The sequence below is a fragment of the Phalacrocorax carbo genome, chromosome 9 (assembly GCF_963921805.1).
Source record: "Phalacrocorax carbo chromosome 9, bPhaCar2.1, whole genome shotgun sequence".
NCBI lineage: Eukaryota > Metazoa > Chordata > Aves > Suliformes > Phalacrocoracidae > Phalacrocorax > Phalacrocorax carbo.
Genome location: NC_087521.1, coordinates 14,156,983 through 14,178,347, shown reverse-complemented (window position 1 = coordinate 14,178,347; position 21,365 = coordinate 14,156,983). Strand labels below are relative to the sequence as shown.

Below are 21,365 nucleotides of genomic sequence, written 5' to 3'. Positions count from 1 at the left end.
GATGCCATCCAGAGGGACCTGGACAAGCTCGAGAAGGGGGCCTGTGTGAACCTCATGAGGTTCAACAAGGCCAAGTGCAAGGTCCTGCACCTGGGTCAGGGCAACCCCCAGTATCAATACAGGCTGGGGGATGAAGGGGTTGAGAGCAGCCCTGTGGAGAAGGGCTTGGGGGTACTGGTGGATTGAAAGCTGGACATGAGACAACAATGTGTGCTTGCAGCCCAGGAGGCCAACCGTATCCTGGGCTGCATCAAAAGAAGCGTGGGCAGCAAGTCAAGGGAGGTGATTCTGCCCCTCCACTCTCATGAGACCCCACCTGCAGTGCTGCATCCAGCTCTGGGGTCCTCAGTACAGGAAAGACATGGACCTGTTGGAGCAGGTCCAGAGCAGGGCCACAAAAATGATCCGAGGGCTGGAGCACCTCTCCTATGAGGACAGGCTGAGAGAGTTGGAGCAGTTCAGCCTGGAGAAGAGAAGGCTCCAGGGAGATCTTATTGCAGCCTTTCAGTAATTAAAGGGGGCTTGTAAGAAAGATGGGGACTGAATTTCTAGTAGGGCCTGTAGCAATAGGACAAGGGGTAATGGTTTTAAACTAAATGAAGGTAGATTTAGACCAGATATAAGGAAGAAATTTTTTTACAATGTAGGTGGTGAAACACTGGCACAGGTTGCCCAGAGCGGTGGCAGATGCCCCATCCTTGCAAAAATTCAAGGCCACGTTGGACAGGGCTCTGAGCAACCTCATGTAGTTGAACATGTCCCTGCTCACTGCAGGGGGGTTGGACTAGATGATCTTGAAAGGTCTGTTCCAACCCAAACTATTCTATGATTCTATATCTGGCAGGACAGCACTGCATATATGTGAGTATGTGCTACACTGACAGATCCTTCTACTCCAGCTCTTAAAAAAGAGAGAGAGGCATACTCTTGTGAGTACTATGTGGAATGCTTTTTTGTGTATCCTCAGAAAGGGGTGAGGGAAAAGTGTTTCCAGGCCTGGGACAAAGAGCGGGAATGACAGAAGCAGCATTGCACAATCCAGCAGCCTGTCACCAGGCTGCACAGAGGCACAGTACAAAGAAAACATGCAGAGGGCAAAGCCCAGTCCCAGCCACATTCTGCCCAGCTACATCCCTTCCTCAGGCTTTGGTCATAATTACATTGATGCAAGCATGATAAAGTTTTATTGAAGCACAGCATTGCCCCAGAGGAATAGGAAAGGGAAGTAGGAGTGAGGATCTGAGGTGGACATGGAAGTACATGTAGCCTGGCAGATGTGGGCAGCTCTACCTGAATTGAATTCGTACCAAGAATGGGATATAGAGAGGTCACCACATTAGAAGAAAGGTGCTAAGAAAGTAGTAACACCCCGCTGAAGATGTAAAGTTCATAAGCCGGTTCCTGGTGCTGACTGTGCCTTGATGGGATACTGAAACACCTGCACAACCAGCAGGCCAGTCCATGCAAGAGGCACAGCTGTATAGCAGTCCACACCACCGAGAACAAAGTGCAGGGACTGAAGAGAAGTTGAGGTAGAATAACTTACAAAGACATCTGTATGGGACCCTGATTTTGTATTCTTTGCAGCCTACTCTCTGAAAAAACATCCAGATCCAGAAAAGTCGTTTGAGAGAGACAACTACACAGCAAGTTAAATCCATAGCTGACTACCAACAGCATCACTGGCGCTATGCTGGGGAAGAGGTTCCGTCCATCCCCTAGTGACCAGTCACAGAGAGAAAAGTACTCTGCTAAGCCAGCCACATCATTTCCTGCTTCCCTCTTGTCAATCTTTCCTCTGAGTATCAACCTCTCCTTTCTTCTGTCCATATTTCCCCTACTTTTCATGCTTCTGCTCTGATCCATCTGCTCCTTTTACAGTTTATTTATTATCTGTCTCTTCCTCCTCTTCTTCCCATGTTTTTTCCCTTGCCCCCAGATCTTCTTGTTGGGCTGCCAGGTCTCTGGTTCAGTGGTGTAACTCAGCTGATTTACTCTCCTTAAAACAGTGTCTGCTCTCATGTAAATCACCCTCCAAACCCAGCCTGTGAAATGGACTTGTTCACTAAACTCTATGAATAGGAAAGTAGGCACAGCTGGCCTATTCATAATCAACATAAAAAATAGATTAGCACTTTACAGATTAAACATTATCGTTTTAACAGTTAACATAAATCAACTACACTTACAGGGCTAGCATTGCTGCTGCCACTGCAGGGTGACAAGCATTGTGAAGGGAAGGGCTGCCAGTTCAGGGTGCAGTGGGAAATAGCTCATTTGTCTTCCACCTTGAATGTAAGTTCTCCTCTGGCACCCCCAGGGTGTACTGCTAGAGTTTGTTACAAGGAGAAAAGTGGTCTAAGGAAACAAAGGTAGGGGGTTAATTTTGTTTAATTCACATGCATTTCCAAGCAAGACAGAAACCCACTATTCTGGAATCAGAATCCAACTGCCTGATTTCCCTCCACAGGGCTGATGCAGCTCAAAACCAGATGGAGCAACAGAGTCAGCTCCTGGAATAGGAACTGGACAGGGAGCCTCTGAATACTGACTGGTATCTAGCTCTGCTTCCTATAGTTCAAAATCGCTGGGCGCCTATGGATGAGGTAAAGCAGTTTGGTGGATTTTATCTAATGTAAGCAGAGGCACCCATCTCAAAAACACCTCATCATAACCTCGGGAGCCACCTCACCAAAGAAGGGCTGAGGACTGAGATCTACTCCAGACATGCCTCATAAGAGCAGAGCCAGGAGAAAGTAGCCCTGAGCCTGCTACTGGTCAGGCTGCACCCCCTCCTTCGTTGGGTACAGGACACTAAGTCACTGGAGATGCTCAACCCAACACACTGTCATCAGTGTGCTATGGTTGTGTTGTAATGGAGAGATAAGGCCCACAGAACCAGTACAGTCCATACCCTTCCCTTTGTCCCTGTTCACTCACTGAGAATCATTCAGTGTCTCAGCCAACCTGTAATTCCTGAGTTGGTCCTGATGATTGCAAGGGCCTTTAACAGGTTACCCCATTAAGAACCAGCCTCACAGCTCTTTCAAACAAACAAACAAAAAAATTAAAAGAAGAGGAAGAGGTTAGGTTATGGTCCAAAGGACAAAAGACAGCCTGGGACAGGAGGCGTGGGCTTAGAGGTTTTCTTGGCAGCCAGGGCAAAAGCACTAGCAGTTCACAAAGGGGAGGGCAGTAAAAGTTACATGGAGAAACTTCTTTAGTATAACCCCTCTTAACAAGCCCTGGTAATTTTCATTGCTCTAGCCCCCTTCTAGACTTTCTGGATAAATGGGGATAACAGTTAATAGACCTGAACCAATCAGTTATATCCACTAAGGTGTTTGGCAAAATTAGCTTTGTTCTCCACTCACAACTGATACCATCTCAGTTTCTTTCATTATCTGAAATGAGCCAACTAATATGTATTTCCTACTAATCATTTGAAATTTGGAAGGGTTGGTGCTCAGCAGCCTCTTCCAAGAACTTGGCAATTTTAGATGGAGTGGTTAAATGAGCTTTGTAGGGGAGAAACTTGTGGGTTTGCTTCAGCTGAGCTCTCCTGGCACAAGCAATAGGTCATGTGAGTTTATTGCTTCAGTTGTCACAGACAGCTTCACAAGTTTGGCTCTGAACAATGTATCCTGTAAAATGAAAGCACTGCAAAGTTTACAGCAAATAAGTGCAAAATGTTCTTAATGTTCACAAACATAACTTGATTTCCAAAGGGAACATGAGAAAACTTCCCTTCTGTCAGGCTGGCCTGCCTACTAGGGACTGACACACTTTGCTCACTAACGGTGGAAAGACCTTCAAGACCCCTGAGATCCCAATTCGTGCTTCAATTCTCAAAACACAAACACATGTTGAGTTCAAGGCTTCCTATGAGGAGAATTTCCAATGTTCTAACCCATAGCAGCTTTTTCACAGGGAGGAAAACCTCCAGGCAGGGTTGAAGTGCTTTCCGTAGCTCTGCCTCCTTCCATGAAATCACAAACTCTCTCTCCTGACACTTCTCCTGGCTCTTGTGATCCCAGAAGTGCCACAAAACAGCTTATTAGATCACTGTACATCTTAAAAATTCATAAAAATGCTATGTGTCTATTCTGCGTATTAGGAAAATGCAGATATGTGAAGGTCGGGCCCTATAACTCCATATTTCATCTTATGTCATTTCTTTCATCTACAAATAACCTACTGCCAAAAGTCGCCAGACTCACTGCATCATGCTTTCATGGTCCCAATGGGTCAAGAGCCAAGTAACTGGGCGGACATAAAATTCTGAAAGAAAACAGGAGATGCTAACCAGGCAGAATCAAGCAGGATATTAAAAGATCAGTGGGCAGGCAGATGACAGGATTCCCTGCTCCCTCAGAGGAAAATCAGGCATACTAAACCCAGCTGTGTCTAGAACAGAGCATCAAGTAAGAATACTTCTGAGGGTATCAGCAGCAGGCTTTGAGACAGAAGCCAGTCCATCTACATGGCAGCTCAGTGTTTCTGCCTCTGCCCAGATCCTGCTGTGTCATAAATGCACAGAGATTGCTGAGCAAATGAGACACACTCCATGTTTGAAAAAAAGAAAGTCCCCATATGCAAGAAAGCCACATAAGGACTATTAATCCCAGTTACAGATAGCAATTTTCGGTGATTATTTGGAACTTGAAGAGTTACCCATGTGCTGATAGGTGGTTTCTGCCAATGGCCAGGGCACTGCTGTGCAGCACATCCACAACCTCCACAGGACATGGACACCAAACACAGCCCAACACAGCTGTGGTGTCCATTGCCAGCTAAGATTGATTTGCACCAGAGCAACACTTTGGGTGTCATCAAAACTCCAGGAAAACTATACTGAAGAGAGCTTACCATCTGCACAGAAGACACTGTGAGCCAACAAATTCAGTGCAGGTATGTCATACGCTAACCCCCATGCACCTAAAGAATTTGTAAATTAAAGAAAAAAATATCACTAAGCATGCAGATCAGAACTACTCCTTACCACGCGATTCCCCATTACATTTTCTGATCTCAAATCTTTCACTTTCTTGCATAAGCCCCCCCAAAATATCCTTCAGAAAATCCACTGTCGAACCTCCTGTATTTTAAGTCTTAACTTGAAGGAAGTCAAAGGAGATTACCCTCTAATCTATCCACAGAACCTTCCCTCTCTTAGGCAATGGGGCTTAGAGCACCCAGGAAGAGGCTGCCACAAGCAGGACTCAGCCAGATCCTCTCCCAGGGGATATGAGGGAGAGGACTGAACCCTGTCCCAAAGCTCCCCTGGCAATAAGGACACTCGGTTGTCCTTGTCATGACACCAAGGGTTAATAACGGTGGAGCTTGCAAATGGAGCGAGCAGGGACACAAGGAGCAAAGCAAAGTAGACCACCTGAACCACACCAAGCTCCCTGTTCACCTTCCCCATTTGCACTTGGTAGTGCAGCAGCAGTTCTGGGCAGCTACTGCCTGCACAAGGGCTCAGGGTAGAGGCAGCCGCACTGAGATCAGCCAGTGACGGGGGCCTCTTACCAGAGACAGGGCAGGGACAGCACAGAGGAGGCTGCAGCAGCAGTAGGACCTGCACAGGCAGCCACTCCTGCCTTTCAGTTGACTAATGCGGGCCCATTTGTTCTGGTGACATTAATGCTATTCGCCATCCATCTCAGACTCTTTAAATTACCTTTTTATGGCCAAAATCCTTTTCATAATTGATAAAAATCTCTTTTTTATATCCTGAGTTATTGAAAAAAATGTGAAGTTTTTTTATTCCTCATTATAGTTTTAATACAAATGTGTTTTTTATTGACGGCTGTTTGGAAGCCCTGACGGGCCTACTGAGAGTGGCTCAGAGGGGTGGGAGAAGGGCCAAGTCATCCCATCCCACTTCTCAGCCCCTCACACTGTCAGTGTAATGGCCACCACAGCGCGGCCACCGCTCCGGTGGGTAATGGAGGGTGGGTAATGTCATGCAGGATGGGGAGATTTCCTGTGATGGACATAACACTGCCACAGCAGGCAGAGGAGGCTCTTACTGACCTCAATCCAGTTTCCCCGTGTCTGTTAGTGATGTACATGTGGGCCAACTTCACAGAGCACCCCAGCACAGTGTTGCTGGAGCAGGGTACTTAAGAGCAGAACCAGGGTCACAAGCTATGGGAGACCTGGGTGTTCAGCAGAGCCATTCAGCATCAGACCCATAGCCCCAAGCAACCACGAGAGAAACCATGCACTGACTGTGTCACACATTAGTGCTTTCAGCCAGAACACTTGACCACAGGGCTGCGCAACACCAGAGGAAGCAGGCACGCATCCTGGCATCCTGGATAGGTTAGACAGCGCTGCCAGCCTGGGAAGAAGCTTCCTGGGGCCACAACAGGATCTGCAGCATCGTGACCTGGAGACCTTCTGATCTAGTAGAGTAAATGAACCTTCTCTAGGGCAACATATGGAGCCAGCTACTGAGAGTGGCTCACATTCCCTTGGGAACAACTTGGATGCTGTAGGACATGTAGAGCAATACCCAACAGCCTATTGAAGGCTCTCCCACAGGGCTGAGCACTGCTTCAACAGTTCTGCAAATCAGGAGTAAGCATATGTCTTGCCAGAGCTTAAAATGCTAATCAACAGCTCCAGAAGGAAGGGAATCAGTCCATCCTTCTCCCTGTCACTGGCACAGCAAAGGCTGCCATGCTGCACCAAGACTGCATACAGAAATAGGAAAAAAAATTAGTCTCTTCTATTTCCTCTGTCTTTTCCCAAATTCCAACAGTTCGGGGACAGGGAAGTCTCTTCTTGTCAGCATTAGCACCTTGCTGCGGTCTCATTCTAAATCTTTCCCACGGCAGGTTCCCATGGGCATACGATTTTTGTCAAACAGCGTTGCTGTGCATCATTGCAGGGACCATGCTCCCAAGTGTGTATGGGTACATTTCAAGAGTAGATGAATAAAGCCTGTGTACCCAGAAACACTAGAAAACACTTTGTGAACCTTGGGAGCAAATTAAGATAGAGGGACAAATGGCAGCATCCTTTTTAGCCATAGTTTTGCTGCAGGGACAACAACTTCTCAGATGAGGAGTATCTGTTTCTAGCAGTGCTGTCATGCCACGTAAAAGGGTAGGAATCCAAGGAGACCAAAACCCTTTAACAGAAGCCTGGGTCCCCCAAGCATCACTATCTGTAAAAATGCATCCTCCTTCACAAACCACCAGCACAGAAGGTTCCTCTACCACACGTGTTTTGCTTACAAATCACAGTCAACTCACTGACGTGTCCTGTCCTGCTCAATCAGGGAGCTCCATTATTGTATGGCTGCAGAAAGCTTCTTGCAAATGGCAAAATAGTCCTTGAACAACAGGTAAAAGCCACAATTAACTGTGGATGAAAAGGATGGTCTCCTTGGAGGTGCTGGCTAATCAAGCAATTAGAAACTACTTCCCATTACCTGCACTCCCACAAAGCAGAGCTGGACTGACATCCTTCCAAATGACTGTCTTTCTTCAATTTAAGCCCTTTATACAATTTGCCTTCAGCAGAGACAAGCCTTGACCTCTGGGCTCTCCCCAGACCTTTCTCCCAGCTTTGAACAAAGCAAGCACTGGAAGCAACACATTCAGTCACTTGTGTGTTCTCCCTGTGCAGCCTGTTTTGACTCTCAGCCTTCCTGGAGTGCAGCAAACTCACCAGCAATGCTGTAAGCATGTGTGCAGATGTGGATACCTGGGGTTCAAGCAGAGAGCTGATTTCTTGGGATCCCTCAATAGCATCTGAGACTGCTCAGCTTCAGCAATTTCCACTAATCTCTGTGACAGCTTCAACAACTGTTAGCGAGAGGTCAGATATGTGAGGATAAGTCAAGGGGCAAGGAGGAAGGAGAGACCCTCACTCCCACGGCAGGCAAGGCCGGCCCTGTGCACTACACCAGCCCCTCACCCCCAGGCAAAGGTGCAGCCTGGACACAGAGCACCTGTGCAGCTGCGCAGCTGCACAGGTGCCCCACCATCATGGGAAAGACCTTCCCTAGGACCATGCTGGCCTCACGGGGATGCTAACTTTATCCTTGTCCTAACTTCCAACTGCACAATCTCAGACCAGACAAAGGAGCAGGGACCAGAGGACCAGCCTTGACATGAACCTGCCAGAAAGGAGCACTGGGATATTTCTGAAGGGACAGTGGTGAGAAATGGGTGGGGAGGTAATGTCTCCCACCAAGAAAAATTACCTCCGACATGAGTAAAAGCCCAGGTAGAGTATGGAATACACAAACACTCTGAGGGGGAGAATAAGGAGTCTTGGGGAAAAGGTCAGAAAGGTGATTACCGAATGCTGATGTGCGAGGATGGGCTGGAAGCTGATGGGCAATGGGGTCTGGAATGTGACATCTCGCTGTACACAGGAGAGGGATTACAGTGGTGCTGAGCATGCTGAGAGCTGTGTTGTGGCCTACTGGGATGTGCAGATCAGACAGGTGACTGCAAACTAAGAGGTATTTTAGGACTAGAAAGAGGTAAAAAGAGTGCGCTGGCACAGACAGGAGTACACAGTGAAGTCAGGAGATGTCACAGTATCTAAGCTCATTATCATTGCACAGCAGCAGAGAAGCAAGACCCACAGAGCCATATTAGTGACTGCACTGGCCAGTACTGGAGCCAGACAACAGAAAAACATCAAGGGTATTTGGAAGAGCAGGGTTGTAAAAGCTGCCAAGTCATCCTGCAGCCACTCAGCCCTATGAGGAGGAATGGTCTGGAATGACCTTGATCAGAGCAGAGAGATGCAGATTTATTTTTGAATGGGGAGAGTTTCACAATAGTCCAATCAGTCTTAGCAATGAGCAATAAGGTCCTCTGAGCAACTTGTCCATGGAAGCCACACACAGAAAGACCTACAGGAAGCCTTTCTGACAGAAACCGAAGGGCTGTCAGGTGGAACTGGCTTGGCTAAACTCAGAGACACCCTGGGTTCTGCACCTCTGCTCTGCGACCAAACTGGCATCACCTACCCAGTATGCCTATATCCCACGGCCACGAGCCAGCCTCTTCCAACAGACCTACCAAAGGGAGAAAATGCCTCTAAATCCCAGTGCTGGCAAAACATTTCTTCCGTCATTTTTAGTTTTCAAGCACAATGATTTTGTGCTTTTAAGGTGCAGCCACTCCAAAAATTCATCTTCCAGAGCCTCTCAGCGCTCTTTCTCCCTAAATGTCTGGTGTCCAAATTTCACCAGAAGTTTCCTGGCTCTGCTCTGCATACACCTTGTTGAGTTAGAGAGCTTAGCTGAACCAGCTATTTTTCCCTGTGTCATTAATAGCCCTGAAGAGAAAATGACAACTGTGGGGTAGGGAACATACTCATTTTGCATTCATTTTACATGTCTGACACCATTTCACTTTCAGAACCTTGTTCAAGCAGGGAAGATGAGAACAGAGATAGGAGAGACTCTTTCATTCATTTCTCATCACCCACTCTTATGCACACAGCTTTTCCCAACTGATCCAAGCAATCCATCCAGAACAAGCCCTACCTGTGGCATCTCCACCGTCTCCCCAAAAGACTTACTCTATGATCTTGCTGGTGATCGCTTCTAGGAGTTGTTGCAAAGGTTTCTTTGTGCAGCCTCTCCCACTGCTACTACTCATGTTGTCCTGAGAATTCCACCCACACACCAACCTCTTGTGTACAACGCTCAAGAGAATGATCACTTCTCACCATCACTTAGTCAACCCACTATGGCTGAGATTAGAAAGCCAGCATCTGCTCACTACTGATTATTTTTACCCCAATGATCTCTGGTAGGTCCACAGATTCACTCTGGACTTTAAACAGGGTTTGACAGGGCAACCCACTAGTCAGCATATATGATGCTTCTCCTTCTGTGTCAGAGCAGCACACATGCCATTTGCCTTTAAATCAGTCCATTAGCTCATGCAGAAATGCTACATGCTGCAGCTCCCTGTCTCCAGCCATGATGCTGGCCTAGAATGGGAGTTACCCCATCAGCAGGGTTTCAGGAAAGTCTGTGAAGTCTGTGTGGTGACAACAGAGCCATGTCAAACTGCTGTAAATCCACCTCACAAGCCCTCTGCCTTTGCCCAAAGACCAGTCCCATTGGCATGCTCTCCATTTTTGCCAGTTCTCCCACAAAATCACTCCATTTGTCAAACATCCAAGCCTCTGATAAGCTTCTCCGGAGTAGGTCACATCAGAAGACAGACTATTTCTAATTGACTGAAGAAAAAATGCTTATATACACGAAATTGGCTTTTTTTGATCTTCATGCCCTTTTGCAAGCTCTTGCCTAATCTGTCAGCTTGTCACATTCCTCCCTAGGTACCTCTGTATCTCCAGTTGCTACTTCCCCCATTTGTTCTGCACAGACCCCAACTATATGTAATCACTTCTTGCCTACACTCGAGATTCATCCAAGAAGCCTGCTCTTGCACCTGATGGGGGAACTAGAAGCCTTACCTCTGAATTCGAGAGCAGCAGGGTTAGGCCTAGGCTCTCTGGGAAGATTCCCTCACTGCCATTTTCTCTTCTATTTGAATTCATCTGCAAGTTCCCAGGTGTGATGCTGGTCCCAAGGGGGAAGGTTTCAGGATCCCCCTTTGCACTCCCCTCTGCTCTGACACTCCACCTTGCCCTTCTGTGATCTATATTTCAGCTATTTAAAATGTTCTGAGGATGTAGCTACACTGGAATAAAATTTGTTCCTGAAGTAATCCTATTAAATCCTCTGGACTCCAGCAAAGACAACTTTGGTGCATGAGGTTCCCCAAATCTCTTTTGCTTTTAAATACCTTTATTTGGTACCTTGTAACTAACAGAAATGGTCATTTTCCTCTGCTTTTAATACTGCCCAGTTTCAGCAGCTCCTTTATTTTTATATATGTCATTCTCTTCATTTCTCTCTTTTATTATCACTATCTTACTCTCATTAGTATTTCCCCTCTATCCTTTTCTTCCCATTTCTACCTTTTTTTCCCCCTCTCTCTGTCTCTTTAAAATTAAATATTGCCCAGCACTGCCCATGTGGGTGGAATGAATGCTAAGAGGGAAGGCTGCTGTGGAGACTGGATTCGAGCTGCCTTGCTGAGAATCAATGAGGCATGGAAGGCTCATCGAGTTCCCAATAAGCTGAAAGAAGCCAGGGAGTATCAGTGGCAGCTGAACATGCACTTGAGGGAAAAGAAGCGGGCCCACCTCTGAGCACCTGGCTCAGCCTAAGAGATGCCACACAAACTGAGCCAGGACTGTGGTCATTTAATGGGGGCTAAATTCAGGGTGACTTTCCGTGGCTTCTGCAGAGGACATTGCCGGATAGAGGCCCATGGAACAACAGGGGTCTGCAGGGAGCAGCTAGCCTGCCCTGCTCCATCTATCCACTGAGGTATGAAACATAGCTGGTACCAGCCATGCTGCAAGGATGCAGCACTGAGAGAGGGAGTATCTTGCAGGTCAGACATTAACCCTGTCATTAAACTGAGAGGAAATACTAGTTGTCCTTCTCAACTAGACAATACCTAGACCCTAAAACTACACATAGGCAGACACACCCCATCCAAATCTGCCCGTAATATACTCACATTAGGTGCAAATACTTCACTTACGCCATCATGTTACCCCTATACCTCCTCACCACACAGTCACACATCCCAGAACACCCCAAAACACATGTCCACACTGCTTCTATTCTTCAGTCTCCTGTCTTCCTCTCCCTCACACCCACCTCCTCTTCAACTGCCTTTGCACACTCTTCCCTCCTGCCTCCCTCTCATCATGTCAGTTGTGATCCTTGAAATGCCTCTCCTCAAACTTGGCTGGAGTGTGAGGGGACCTCTTCTTGTAAGGGGCAGGATGCAAAGTAGCAAAATGCCCTCTCTAAATATTGTGGTTACTTATATCTAATGAACACAGGCACCCACCTCTGATCTCAGTTCTGTGGGCTGCTAAGGGTTAACGGTGACACAAAATCCTGGGCTACTGTATTACCTAACTGCAAGCACCAAAAGTGATTTATGCTATTATTTTCTTTGAGGGTTAATTAGGGGCTCGAGAAAGTAAAAGGTTGTCAGTGCTAGCTGGAATTGGTCTAGTGCAGCTAGGGGAGAGCAGTCGTCCCTCACAGAGCCCTGCTAATGTATCTTTGTCCTGAACATCAATATCTCCATCTCCCACCCCTCAGTGTGGCAGACAGCCCTCCATCCTGACCTCCAGCAGCCCTGTTAGTCTTGGCGTAACCTCTGAGGTACGCTGCTCTGCTGAGCCCTGCCATTTCCATCTGGCAGCCCTCACACCCTTAATCCTCTGTTACTTTCTTCTTTCCTAAGCTTGCCATTAATGCCCATCAATGGACAGGGAAAATTCACATGGCATTCTCCCAAGGGGCAAGGAGGAGATATGTTCCCTTGGTATCTCTTGCAGCTGAGAACTACCAGGGACCTCTTTGCTCCTGGTTTCCTTCTTTTAGCTGCCCAGGGCTTGCTAAGGCCTGAGAAGCCAACACAGGCTATGGCTGCCCCTACCTCTTTGCCCAGATCCTCACGGATGACTTGCTCAATCTCCTGCCTGGTGCTCTGTGGGGCCTGGCTGTGCAGCACTTTGAGGGTGCGGGTGTACTCCTCAGGCAGCAGGTAGTCAAGCGCTCCCAGGTGCTGTCCCACCTTGATGAAGGTGCCTCGGTTGGCACAGCACAGCTCCCGGAGGCGCTCAGCAGAGCGTAGATGCACCTGCAGAGAGACCAGAACATCAGCCAAGCCCTTTTGCTGTCTGCTGCATGCACAAGCCCACCTTTTATTTGTCCAGTATTTAAACAGACCTGGGATTTCCCTTCTTGATTTTGGGCATCATCATCTCATGTGACACCTAAGTATTAGGACTCTGGCTTGATTTAGAGGGGCTAGACCAGACCAGGACAAGATGCTCCAGAGTATAATGGGTTTTACCACTTGTTTGCACAGGCACCATGATCAGTGACGGCACATTAGTTTTTGGCTCTGTCCAGGGCTACATCCTTGCACAGAATAAGATGATGAGCCATAGGGCAGCATCAGTTTTCACTGCAATGCACAGTTTGGAAACCCTTTGCCAAAAGACAATAGTCAGGACCACAATCGTGCGTTAGACTCTTAGTGTAAGTGTGATGAATTAAAGTGAGAAGAAAACCACAGACACCTTCCCAGAAACTTCCAGGAACTTGGAAAAAGAGTCTGTTAAAAATCAAAACTACAGATGTCTATTTGGCAGTGAGGAAGACAGTATGTGGGCTGTCCTTCATCCTCTTCAGCTCACTCTGACACACCACAAGGGGAAATTAAATCCCTCCAGTCCAGCCAGGTCTTGATCTTACTGCTTACATTGCCAACAAAGTCCACAGTGCCAGTAGGTTTAGAAACTAAGAATTAGAAGACTTGCCAGTTCTGCTCACATTGGCCAAAATGCAGCCACCAAATGATAAAACCCATCACCGACCACTTGCCTGGTCTGGATTTCAGCTCCTGAGCTTCATTCTGCCTCTCAAGAACACACCAGCCACAACATCCTTCAGTGACAATGATTTATTCTGCCTTTATTACTCTCACTAGAAAAGCCTCCTGCCAAGGACACAGCTATACTCAATATTCTTTAATAAATTTCAGATAAGTTTACCCTGATACATTAATAAAATCTAAGCAAATCAATGACAAAAAATAACTCCGCACCCATCTCCTGTTAATGCCTGACACCTAGCTGCATGGAGGCTCCTAATTCCTCTGGTTTCTGTGTCAGATGTCACTGAAGGTGAAACCCTGTGCCTGCAGACCTCATCTGCCCAAGATCCTGTGGTGAGGGACTCCACCAAAAGCCTCGAAGTACATGACAGAAAGGAACAACACCACAAACATGCATGAATACCACACACACCCCCACACGCTCCCCACTTAGTGGCTGTCTTTGCCCTCCATGCAAAGCAGTGCTTTCACATCATGGGACAGGGTGTCTCACATTTGGGAATGCATCAGGGGACAGACTGGGTGCTGAGCTGCAAGTGCACAAAACACAGGCCTGGGGGAGTGTGAGGAGAAAGCCTAATGTGCAAGTCTCACACTCAGTGCATGAGACTTGGCAGCTTGATGCACACATACGCACACACACTCCTAGGTGGGCGCACATGTGCAAGCATAACTCACGCTAAGAGAGTGAGTTTCCCCCAGCATACTGCCTGCTCAAAAGGACTCACAAATACATAAGCAGAAAATAACACCCACGAGCATGCCTGAAATCTCTCACGTTATTGTGCTGCATTTTACACAACAGCTTTAAAGCTCCTGCTGTAACAAGCAAGCCTGCGCCCTGGCTGTTTCCCTGCTCTCCTTCCCTGTGTGCAGCAGGGGCAAAAGCAGGCCAAAAGGGGACAAGAAAAGGAAGCTGTGAAAGAGGATGAGAGAGCAAGAAAAGCGGTGAGGGAGTAATGGGTTGAAAGAGAAAGGCAGAGGGAGGGAGGAAGCCAGAGCAGCTGGGTAGTTTGTCACAGCACCAGGAGGACAGCCCATTACAGGCAAACAGCTTTTATGCAGCTCTGATAATCGCCCTCTGCCCAGTGCCTCCAGCCGTGGAGGAAAACCCCTGCCAGCAGCGAAGGAAAAGGGGAGCAGTAGCTGGCTGGCTGCCCCCGAGGTGTTGGACAGCCACAGCCCAGGGCACAGGTGGGAAACAGTGGCAAGGCTCCTTGCAGATGTGCTCCAAAAACCCCAGCACTGAGCACAGGCCAGCACAGGGTCCTGCAACCTCCCACAGGCACAGCTGGAGCCCATCAAATGACTCCAGGCTGAGGCATGGCTCAGAGCAGAGTAGCAGCACCCTTGGGGCTGTAGCGCGGTGCTGGGCATGAGGCTGGGCAGCCAGCTGGAGGTAGAGGTGGTAGCTGGCTCCAGTGCACCTCCCCATCCCACACAGATCGCCAAGGGAGATGGAAAAACCAGGATGAAAGACTCACGTAGCTGAAAACACAACTGGCTGTAGACACACTTGGATGCAGGGTGTATCTTCATGTTGGTCACGGCTGAGAAGCAGGCAGAAATAGCTCCTCTCTCCTCTAGCACAAGGAGAGAGGATATTTTGGCCCTCCCAAACTTACCCACCCTGTAGAGAACTCAGTTGGCTTCATGGACACAGCAGTCCAGGCCAAGAGAGACAAGAGCATCCTTACAGAGGGCTCCAGGAATAAAAAAGCACAAACCCCCCATGCACAGCATACCTCCACCATGCTCTCACAACTGGCTTGGCTAAAACTCCTAAGAGACAGCTGTCCCGGCTGGCTGGCCAGACCAAGGAATGCCAGCTACTGCCCCTGCTAGGGAGACTGAAAATGACCAGGCAACCTGTCTCAAAAGAAGGAAATCTATCTGTAGCTCTACATTTTATAAAACTCCAGCCCTCAGCAGAGGCAGAAGTACAGTGAGAATGAAGCAGAACTGTGAATGCAGCTTCCAAGGTCTCTTTTCTTATGAACCAGGTCAGGTTTTTTAGCAGAAAAATGTTCATAACACTATCTATTAATTGCCTGGATCTTCCCAAGCTAGGTCACAGTCCAGATGCAGCACTTGTTTCTCTGATAGATGATGCTATCCTAATCATAGGCAAAGTAAGAGTGCCACATTCCTACTGTTGTGTCTGATACTGTTGACCCATGTTTCTGTCCTACCTTGAAGAAACTGCAGCGTAAATGGAAATGCCCAGAATGTCTCAGAGCTTTTCTCCAAGAAATCTTACAAGATATTGCTCTTTGTTGCACAAGCAATACCTTGAACATTCTTCTTATCAGGGAAAAGAGCTGAGAACAATGGCTAGTTGGACAGGGAGCTGCTTGTATGCAGCATGCCTAGGAGCACACTGCAGAGAAAGGAAGAATTTCATGTACCAAGGATTACCAAGAATAAGCCTCCCTCGGGAAGCACTTCAGATCACAAATGCTATCTGAGTGTGTACATGGTTCTCTCCTCAGTCCACATGGGCATCTCTTTCTGTCTCAAACCCCTTCCCCGAATTTCAGCAGGACAAATTCTCCATTGGCCCACAGCATGGCTGTCAGACTCGTGGTTTACCTAAACCCTGGGTAGATTGGGATTAACACTGATTATTAAAATTGTTCCATATGGGCCATAATGGAAGTAATAACTGTCAGGTATGGAGAGGAAGCACCTCTGGGATGAAGCACATACTCAGCAAGCAGAGCTGCAAAGGCACATTTTTTAATTTACACTTGACGTACAAGGAGACCTCAAGTAATTTTGATGCTTTTGAAGAAGCCTTTACTCACAGAGACCTTGGCAAAGAACTGCTCTTCAGAGCATCAGACGTGCAAGTGTCTCAAAATGGCAGTTGCTAATCTGGTCTTAAAGATAAAGAAATTAATTTAGCAGAAAATAATATATACCAAAGTTAAAATATACTGGTGAAAACTTGAGCATCTGGTGTCTGGTGACAGACCTAGTGACAAAAGGGCTCAGAAAGGTCACTAAAGACTGTAAGGTAAGTGGTAGAAGGCACTCCTGATATGAAAAATCCTTCAGAAAAGTCATTCCAACCCTGAAGGGCATACTCATAGCTGGCAAAATGTGAAATGAGGATTAGGAATGCAGAGAGAAAATTTGAAATGCAATTAGTCAAAGACAAAACAAACAAGTCACCAGAAATTCCTGATGATGAGTGCTGCCTCCAGGAACACTGCAAACACAGACATCTCACAAAGGACAACAAGCTGGATTTCACCCAGAGACAGGGTTAGAGGGCTGCTCCTCCTCTCACCTCAACACTGGACAGCACTCTTGTACAGGTGAGCAGGAACAGCTCCATGCCACATGGTGCCCACTCGCATCCAACCTACTCCCAACCTGAGAGGGAAAGAAGGCACATTCTCCTGCTGCAGGCAATTCCCTGCATGGGGCAGGACGCTGAAGGGAAGCCTGCCCACCACTGCTTACAACAGAGATACAGTCCCCAAGACAGTATTTCAAGAAAGATGTCTCCAGAAAATACCTTGAAAACTCCAATCATATAAACCTTGCAGATTAATTCAAAAACTAGCTGAGATGCTAATAATCATAATGGAAAGGGGATCACACATTAAAACTGTTAGCTTCCAGAGGACCAAAGGGGAACAAATGTTGCCCTGTATTTAAGAAAAATCCAGAGTAATCTGGGAAATTATAGTTTTACAAGCTTTTATTCTGTATAATATTCTAAATTAGTTGAGACAATAATTACAGAGAGTACTAAAAATCATCTAGCTAAATGTAATATGCCTGAAAAAAGCTGACAGGGATTTTGAGAGGAGAAAAAAAAAATCATTCTTCACCAGTCCACTAAAATACTCTGAGCATGTTAATGCAATGGTCAATAAAAGAGAAAAGGGAGATATTTATTGGAACTTTCAAATGCCTTTCAATAAATTCCCTCACAAAGAGTGAACAGAAAACAGAATAATTGTTGGAGAAGATGTAAGAATGCTCCTTTACATCACTTGCTCATTTTATCCCATTCCCGGCTCAGAATTCCCACTTTGCAACACCAAGCCCAGCACTACAGACAGCAGCAGTGGGGGACTTTCCAGTTAGGACAAGGCTGCAACATTTAGTGATGTTTTTACCCCAGCTTAATTTCAACCTGCTCTGAATTCTTTTAGACAAGGTGATACTGCAGAAGCACTGTCTACATTAGCACCTGCAATGCTGTTACTTCCAGTGAGGCTGAACTAGCACTGGAAACACTGAGAAATGTGATGAAAAGGGAAACAGGTACAGGTAGCACCCAGAAGGCAGAAGAGGCTTTCTACTGTAAATGGGTTGACCTGCATAACAGTTAAAAACAAACAGCAGAGTGTCCCATTACACCCACTCTTACACAAAGGTTTAATTTCCCTGCTAGTGATCAGGCAAAGGAGAGAACGGTACAGTGACAAAACTTCCATGAGACGCAACAGAAATTATTCACCACTACAGAAAAATAAGCCCTGCCAAGTCCCTACCAAAGACCGGTGAACAATCAATAGACTGGCAGATCACCATCAGCATAGGTGGCTGCAAGGTTACACGTATTGGAAGGTGCAATTTATCCTGCCTGCACACACTGATGGGCCCTAAATTAACTATATCCACCCAAAACTTGCATCACATTGTTGTGGAGGGCTCTGCGAAGGCACCTGCTCAATGCACAGTGGGAGTCAGGAGAACCCAAACAAGCTGTTTGACTGTGTAAAGAAAGGAAAAGGGTAACACATTAAAAATATCAAAATGCCATTGTATAAATTGAAAGCACAACCTCACCTTGGATTCTGGACAACTCATCACAAAAAGAGGTAAAGAAGAAAAAGGACAGAGAAGGACAGGGAAAAATGATCATGGACTTGAAAAGACTCTATAAAAAAAGAGATTTGAAATATTAGGGGACTGTTTAGATTAGAGAGTTGATGTACAAGAGAGAAGAGTTATATAAAATAATAAAAAGAAAATCTCCCACACCTATTTCCAGCTCTCACAAAACAGCAAATAATAGGGCATTCCACAAAGCAACAACCTTTCTTTTTTTACCATCCCATTTTGCACAGTACAGCGCTAACCAGTGGCACTCACTGTCAGAGGATAGAGAAGCCAAGAGCTTAATGAAATTCAGAAAGGCTTTAGACATTTATGATAAAACAACCATACCTGATTTTATATGGAGCTTTTCATCTCTAAAAGTGCTTTTACAAAGCTCTTTACAAAACTCAGGAATGCTATCCCCCATTTTACAGACTCATAAGAACATTACGTGTAATAAAATGTCTAAAGGGCTTTAAACACTCTTGCTCAAGGCATCAAGACAAAAATTACCCTATTGATCAGCCACAGTGAGAGACGGAATGAAAACAGTCCACTGATGCTCCCAGCATCATTAAAGTCTTTAAAGAACCTATTTGGTGTGTCCAGCTCCCACATTCCGGTTAAATCGGTCACCACTTCTGCTGGGGTTCAACCTGCTTCCAAGGATCTTCTGTATTTACTAAATTACCTGCCATTGCCAGGACTGGGGACGTTGGTGATGGACTCCTGCTTTCTACCCATGGCACAGCAGAATTGCTGGCTCATGGTCTTTCATATTGAACCTTTGAGATGTTGGGAAGTATCTTGCGGCACACAGTGTGTGGGAGCATCCCAGGCATATATGTTGTCAGCCATCCTGGACAAGACAAGTGTGCCAGGGATGCCTGAAGTAGCAGGAGACTGGACTGGAAGAGCCAGTCTGTCCCTTGGACTCCATACAGAGGGAAGAGAGGATGTCATCACACCTCTGTAGAGGGTATCCCCAAAACATGGTAAGTCAGGGAGGGAAAAAAGACATATCAGAGAAGATAGGAAAGGAATTCAGCCACAGTCCTTTTCTGTGCCACCCCTGATAATGACAGGGTCTTATGCACATGACTGGTAAAACTATGGAACAGCTTTAGATGACCCAGGACAGCACAAACTGGAAAGGAATGAAAAAATGTCCACCTCTATTTAACACAGTGACAGACTGAAATCAAGTGCCATGCCAAAAGATCTGTGAAGTTGTTTAGGAAGTATACAGCTACTGGTGAAGTAAATAGGGTACTTGGGAACTTTTAAAACAGCAATAGAAACCTAGAACCCATTGCAATGACAGTGTAGTTGCATCCAAGCAGCTGTTATCTCCTCTTTCAACAAATCTGAATAAGCATACAGTTAATATAAGCTACTATAGCCTTCACTAACACTGTCAGCCTGGTAATCAAACTGACTGACAGCAGGGGTGCTGCAAGGAGAGACACAAGTCTAAATGGAATTGTTGTTGCCTCCTTTTCGTACTATCTTTCCTGCCCACCTTTTACAAAATCTCGTTCCTATGCTCACCAGATATTTCCCATTCAAATGCTTCCTTATACCAATACTAACTGATCATACTTCTGATCATGGACAGATCCACATCTTTGGAATTGGAATAACTCCTGCTGTGATGTACCCTACTATCTAATAATTCATTATTTGTTTGTGTAAGTTTTTATAACACTCCTAAAGATTTACCTATGGGTCTCTGCCTCCCCATTTGAGAGTAGGGCATTCCACATGTTTCCCCTTAGGCAGGTACATTGTTACCTTTTCAGACCTATACTTTTTTAGTTAGCTCCCTTTGGTGCAGATCCTGGTTAAAAAGGAATCCCCCTAAATCTCAGTTTTGACTTCCATAGCTCAAAATAGTCCTAGCAGATATCAAAATCCTTCAGAAATTCTAGCACAACAGTAGGTTGCCAGTGGGACAGCCAGGAAGTGAGAAAGAGAGCTTTGTAACTTGCAAAGGATAAAGGATGGAGATGATCCCCTAGACTAAAGTGACAATTTCTTAGCTTCTCAGCTTCACAAACATGGGAACAAGGAGTCACACAGCTAGCAGGATGGCCAGTGAACTCTGTACAAATGGAAGGATACACAGTGAGCCTGCGTCAGACAGCTGAAATCTGGTGTTGGTGCTGGGGCCTGGTATGACCAGCGCTAAAGGCAGATGAAATTAAAGCAAACACATTTCATGATTTGTGCAAACCTTCCCTGGAGATCAGGAGGGGGTTTTCCAAACCTAGGCCAGCCCATTTCACATTGAACAGATGTGCAAGCTCTCACTGTCTGAGCCACCAGGCATCTGAATTTCCACACACAAGCACACACAGACATTGACCTCCCACCTACACTACACATACTTCCATGCTCTTCCTGCGAATACCCTGATTCACAACATGGCTCCTAACAATCCGTACAGGTCACTAAGGGGTGGCCTAGCAAGAAACCCCTAGTTTGAGATGGTACTGGATTCAGGAAACATTTATGCTGGGCTGTGGTCCGTTTCTTCAGCCAGTCACTTCCCAAGCTGCTCTGAGAGAAGGAAGCAGTGTTACTCGACTGCAGCATGAAGCACCAGCAGTCACCTTGCTTAAACTCTGCCCTTGCTGGCTGGTGTATGCACAACCAGTGCTGATAGTTTGCTCGTGTTCCATCTTCATTTTGCTCCAAGCTTGGTCATTTGTGCTCTGATTATCTCTCATTACTGACGACCTTGCTGTAATGAGTTTTAATCTGCCTCGTATTAATTAGAAACATTTTCATTAGCCAGCTCAATTTTAGGTAAATAGCTAATAGAAGCAAGTGAGCTGCAATTAGTTATCTGTGGGGCAGTTCAGGAGAAAAATCAGAAGGGAACAGCTGTTTCTCCTCTAGACACCTCTGTGATATAATGCACTATGCTGTCTAAGTCTCCTGAGCAGGGAGGACAAGGAACACAGGGAAGGCATGGTCAGGCACAAGGGGAAAATAACATGCTAAAAGAACCAGGACATAGCA

General features: G+C 46.4%; 1 protein-coding gene across 5 annotated transcripts in view; it reads right to left on the bottom strand.

Annotated features, from left to right (window-relative positions):
• ADCK1 (aarF domain containing kinase 1) overlaps nt 1–21,365 on the bottom strand; it is a 94,216-nt gene that overhangs the window by 38,309 nt on the left and 34,542 nt on the right. For 4 of the 5 annotated variants that reach the window (XM_064460492.1, XM_064460490.1, XM_064460489.1 and 1 more), the window contains exon 4: nt 12,528–12,731. The exons of the other annotated variant lie outside the window; for it this stretch is intronic. In XM_064460492.1, coding sequence (XP_064316562.1) covers nt 12,528–12,731 — 204 coding nt within the window. The remainder of the gene's footprint in view (nt 1–12,527; nt 12,732–21,365) is intronic. 5 annotated transcript variants of the gene reach the window in all.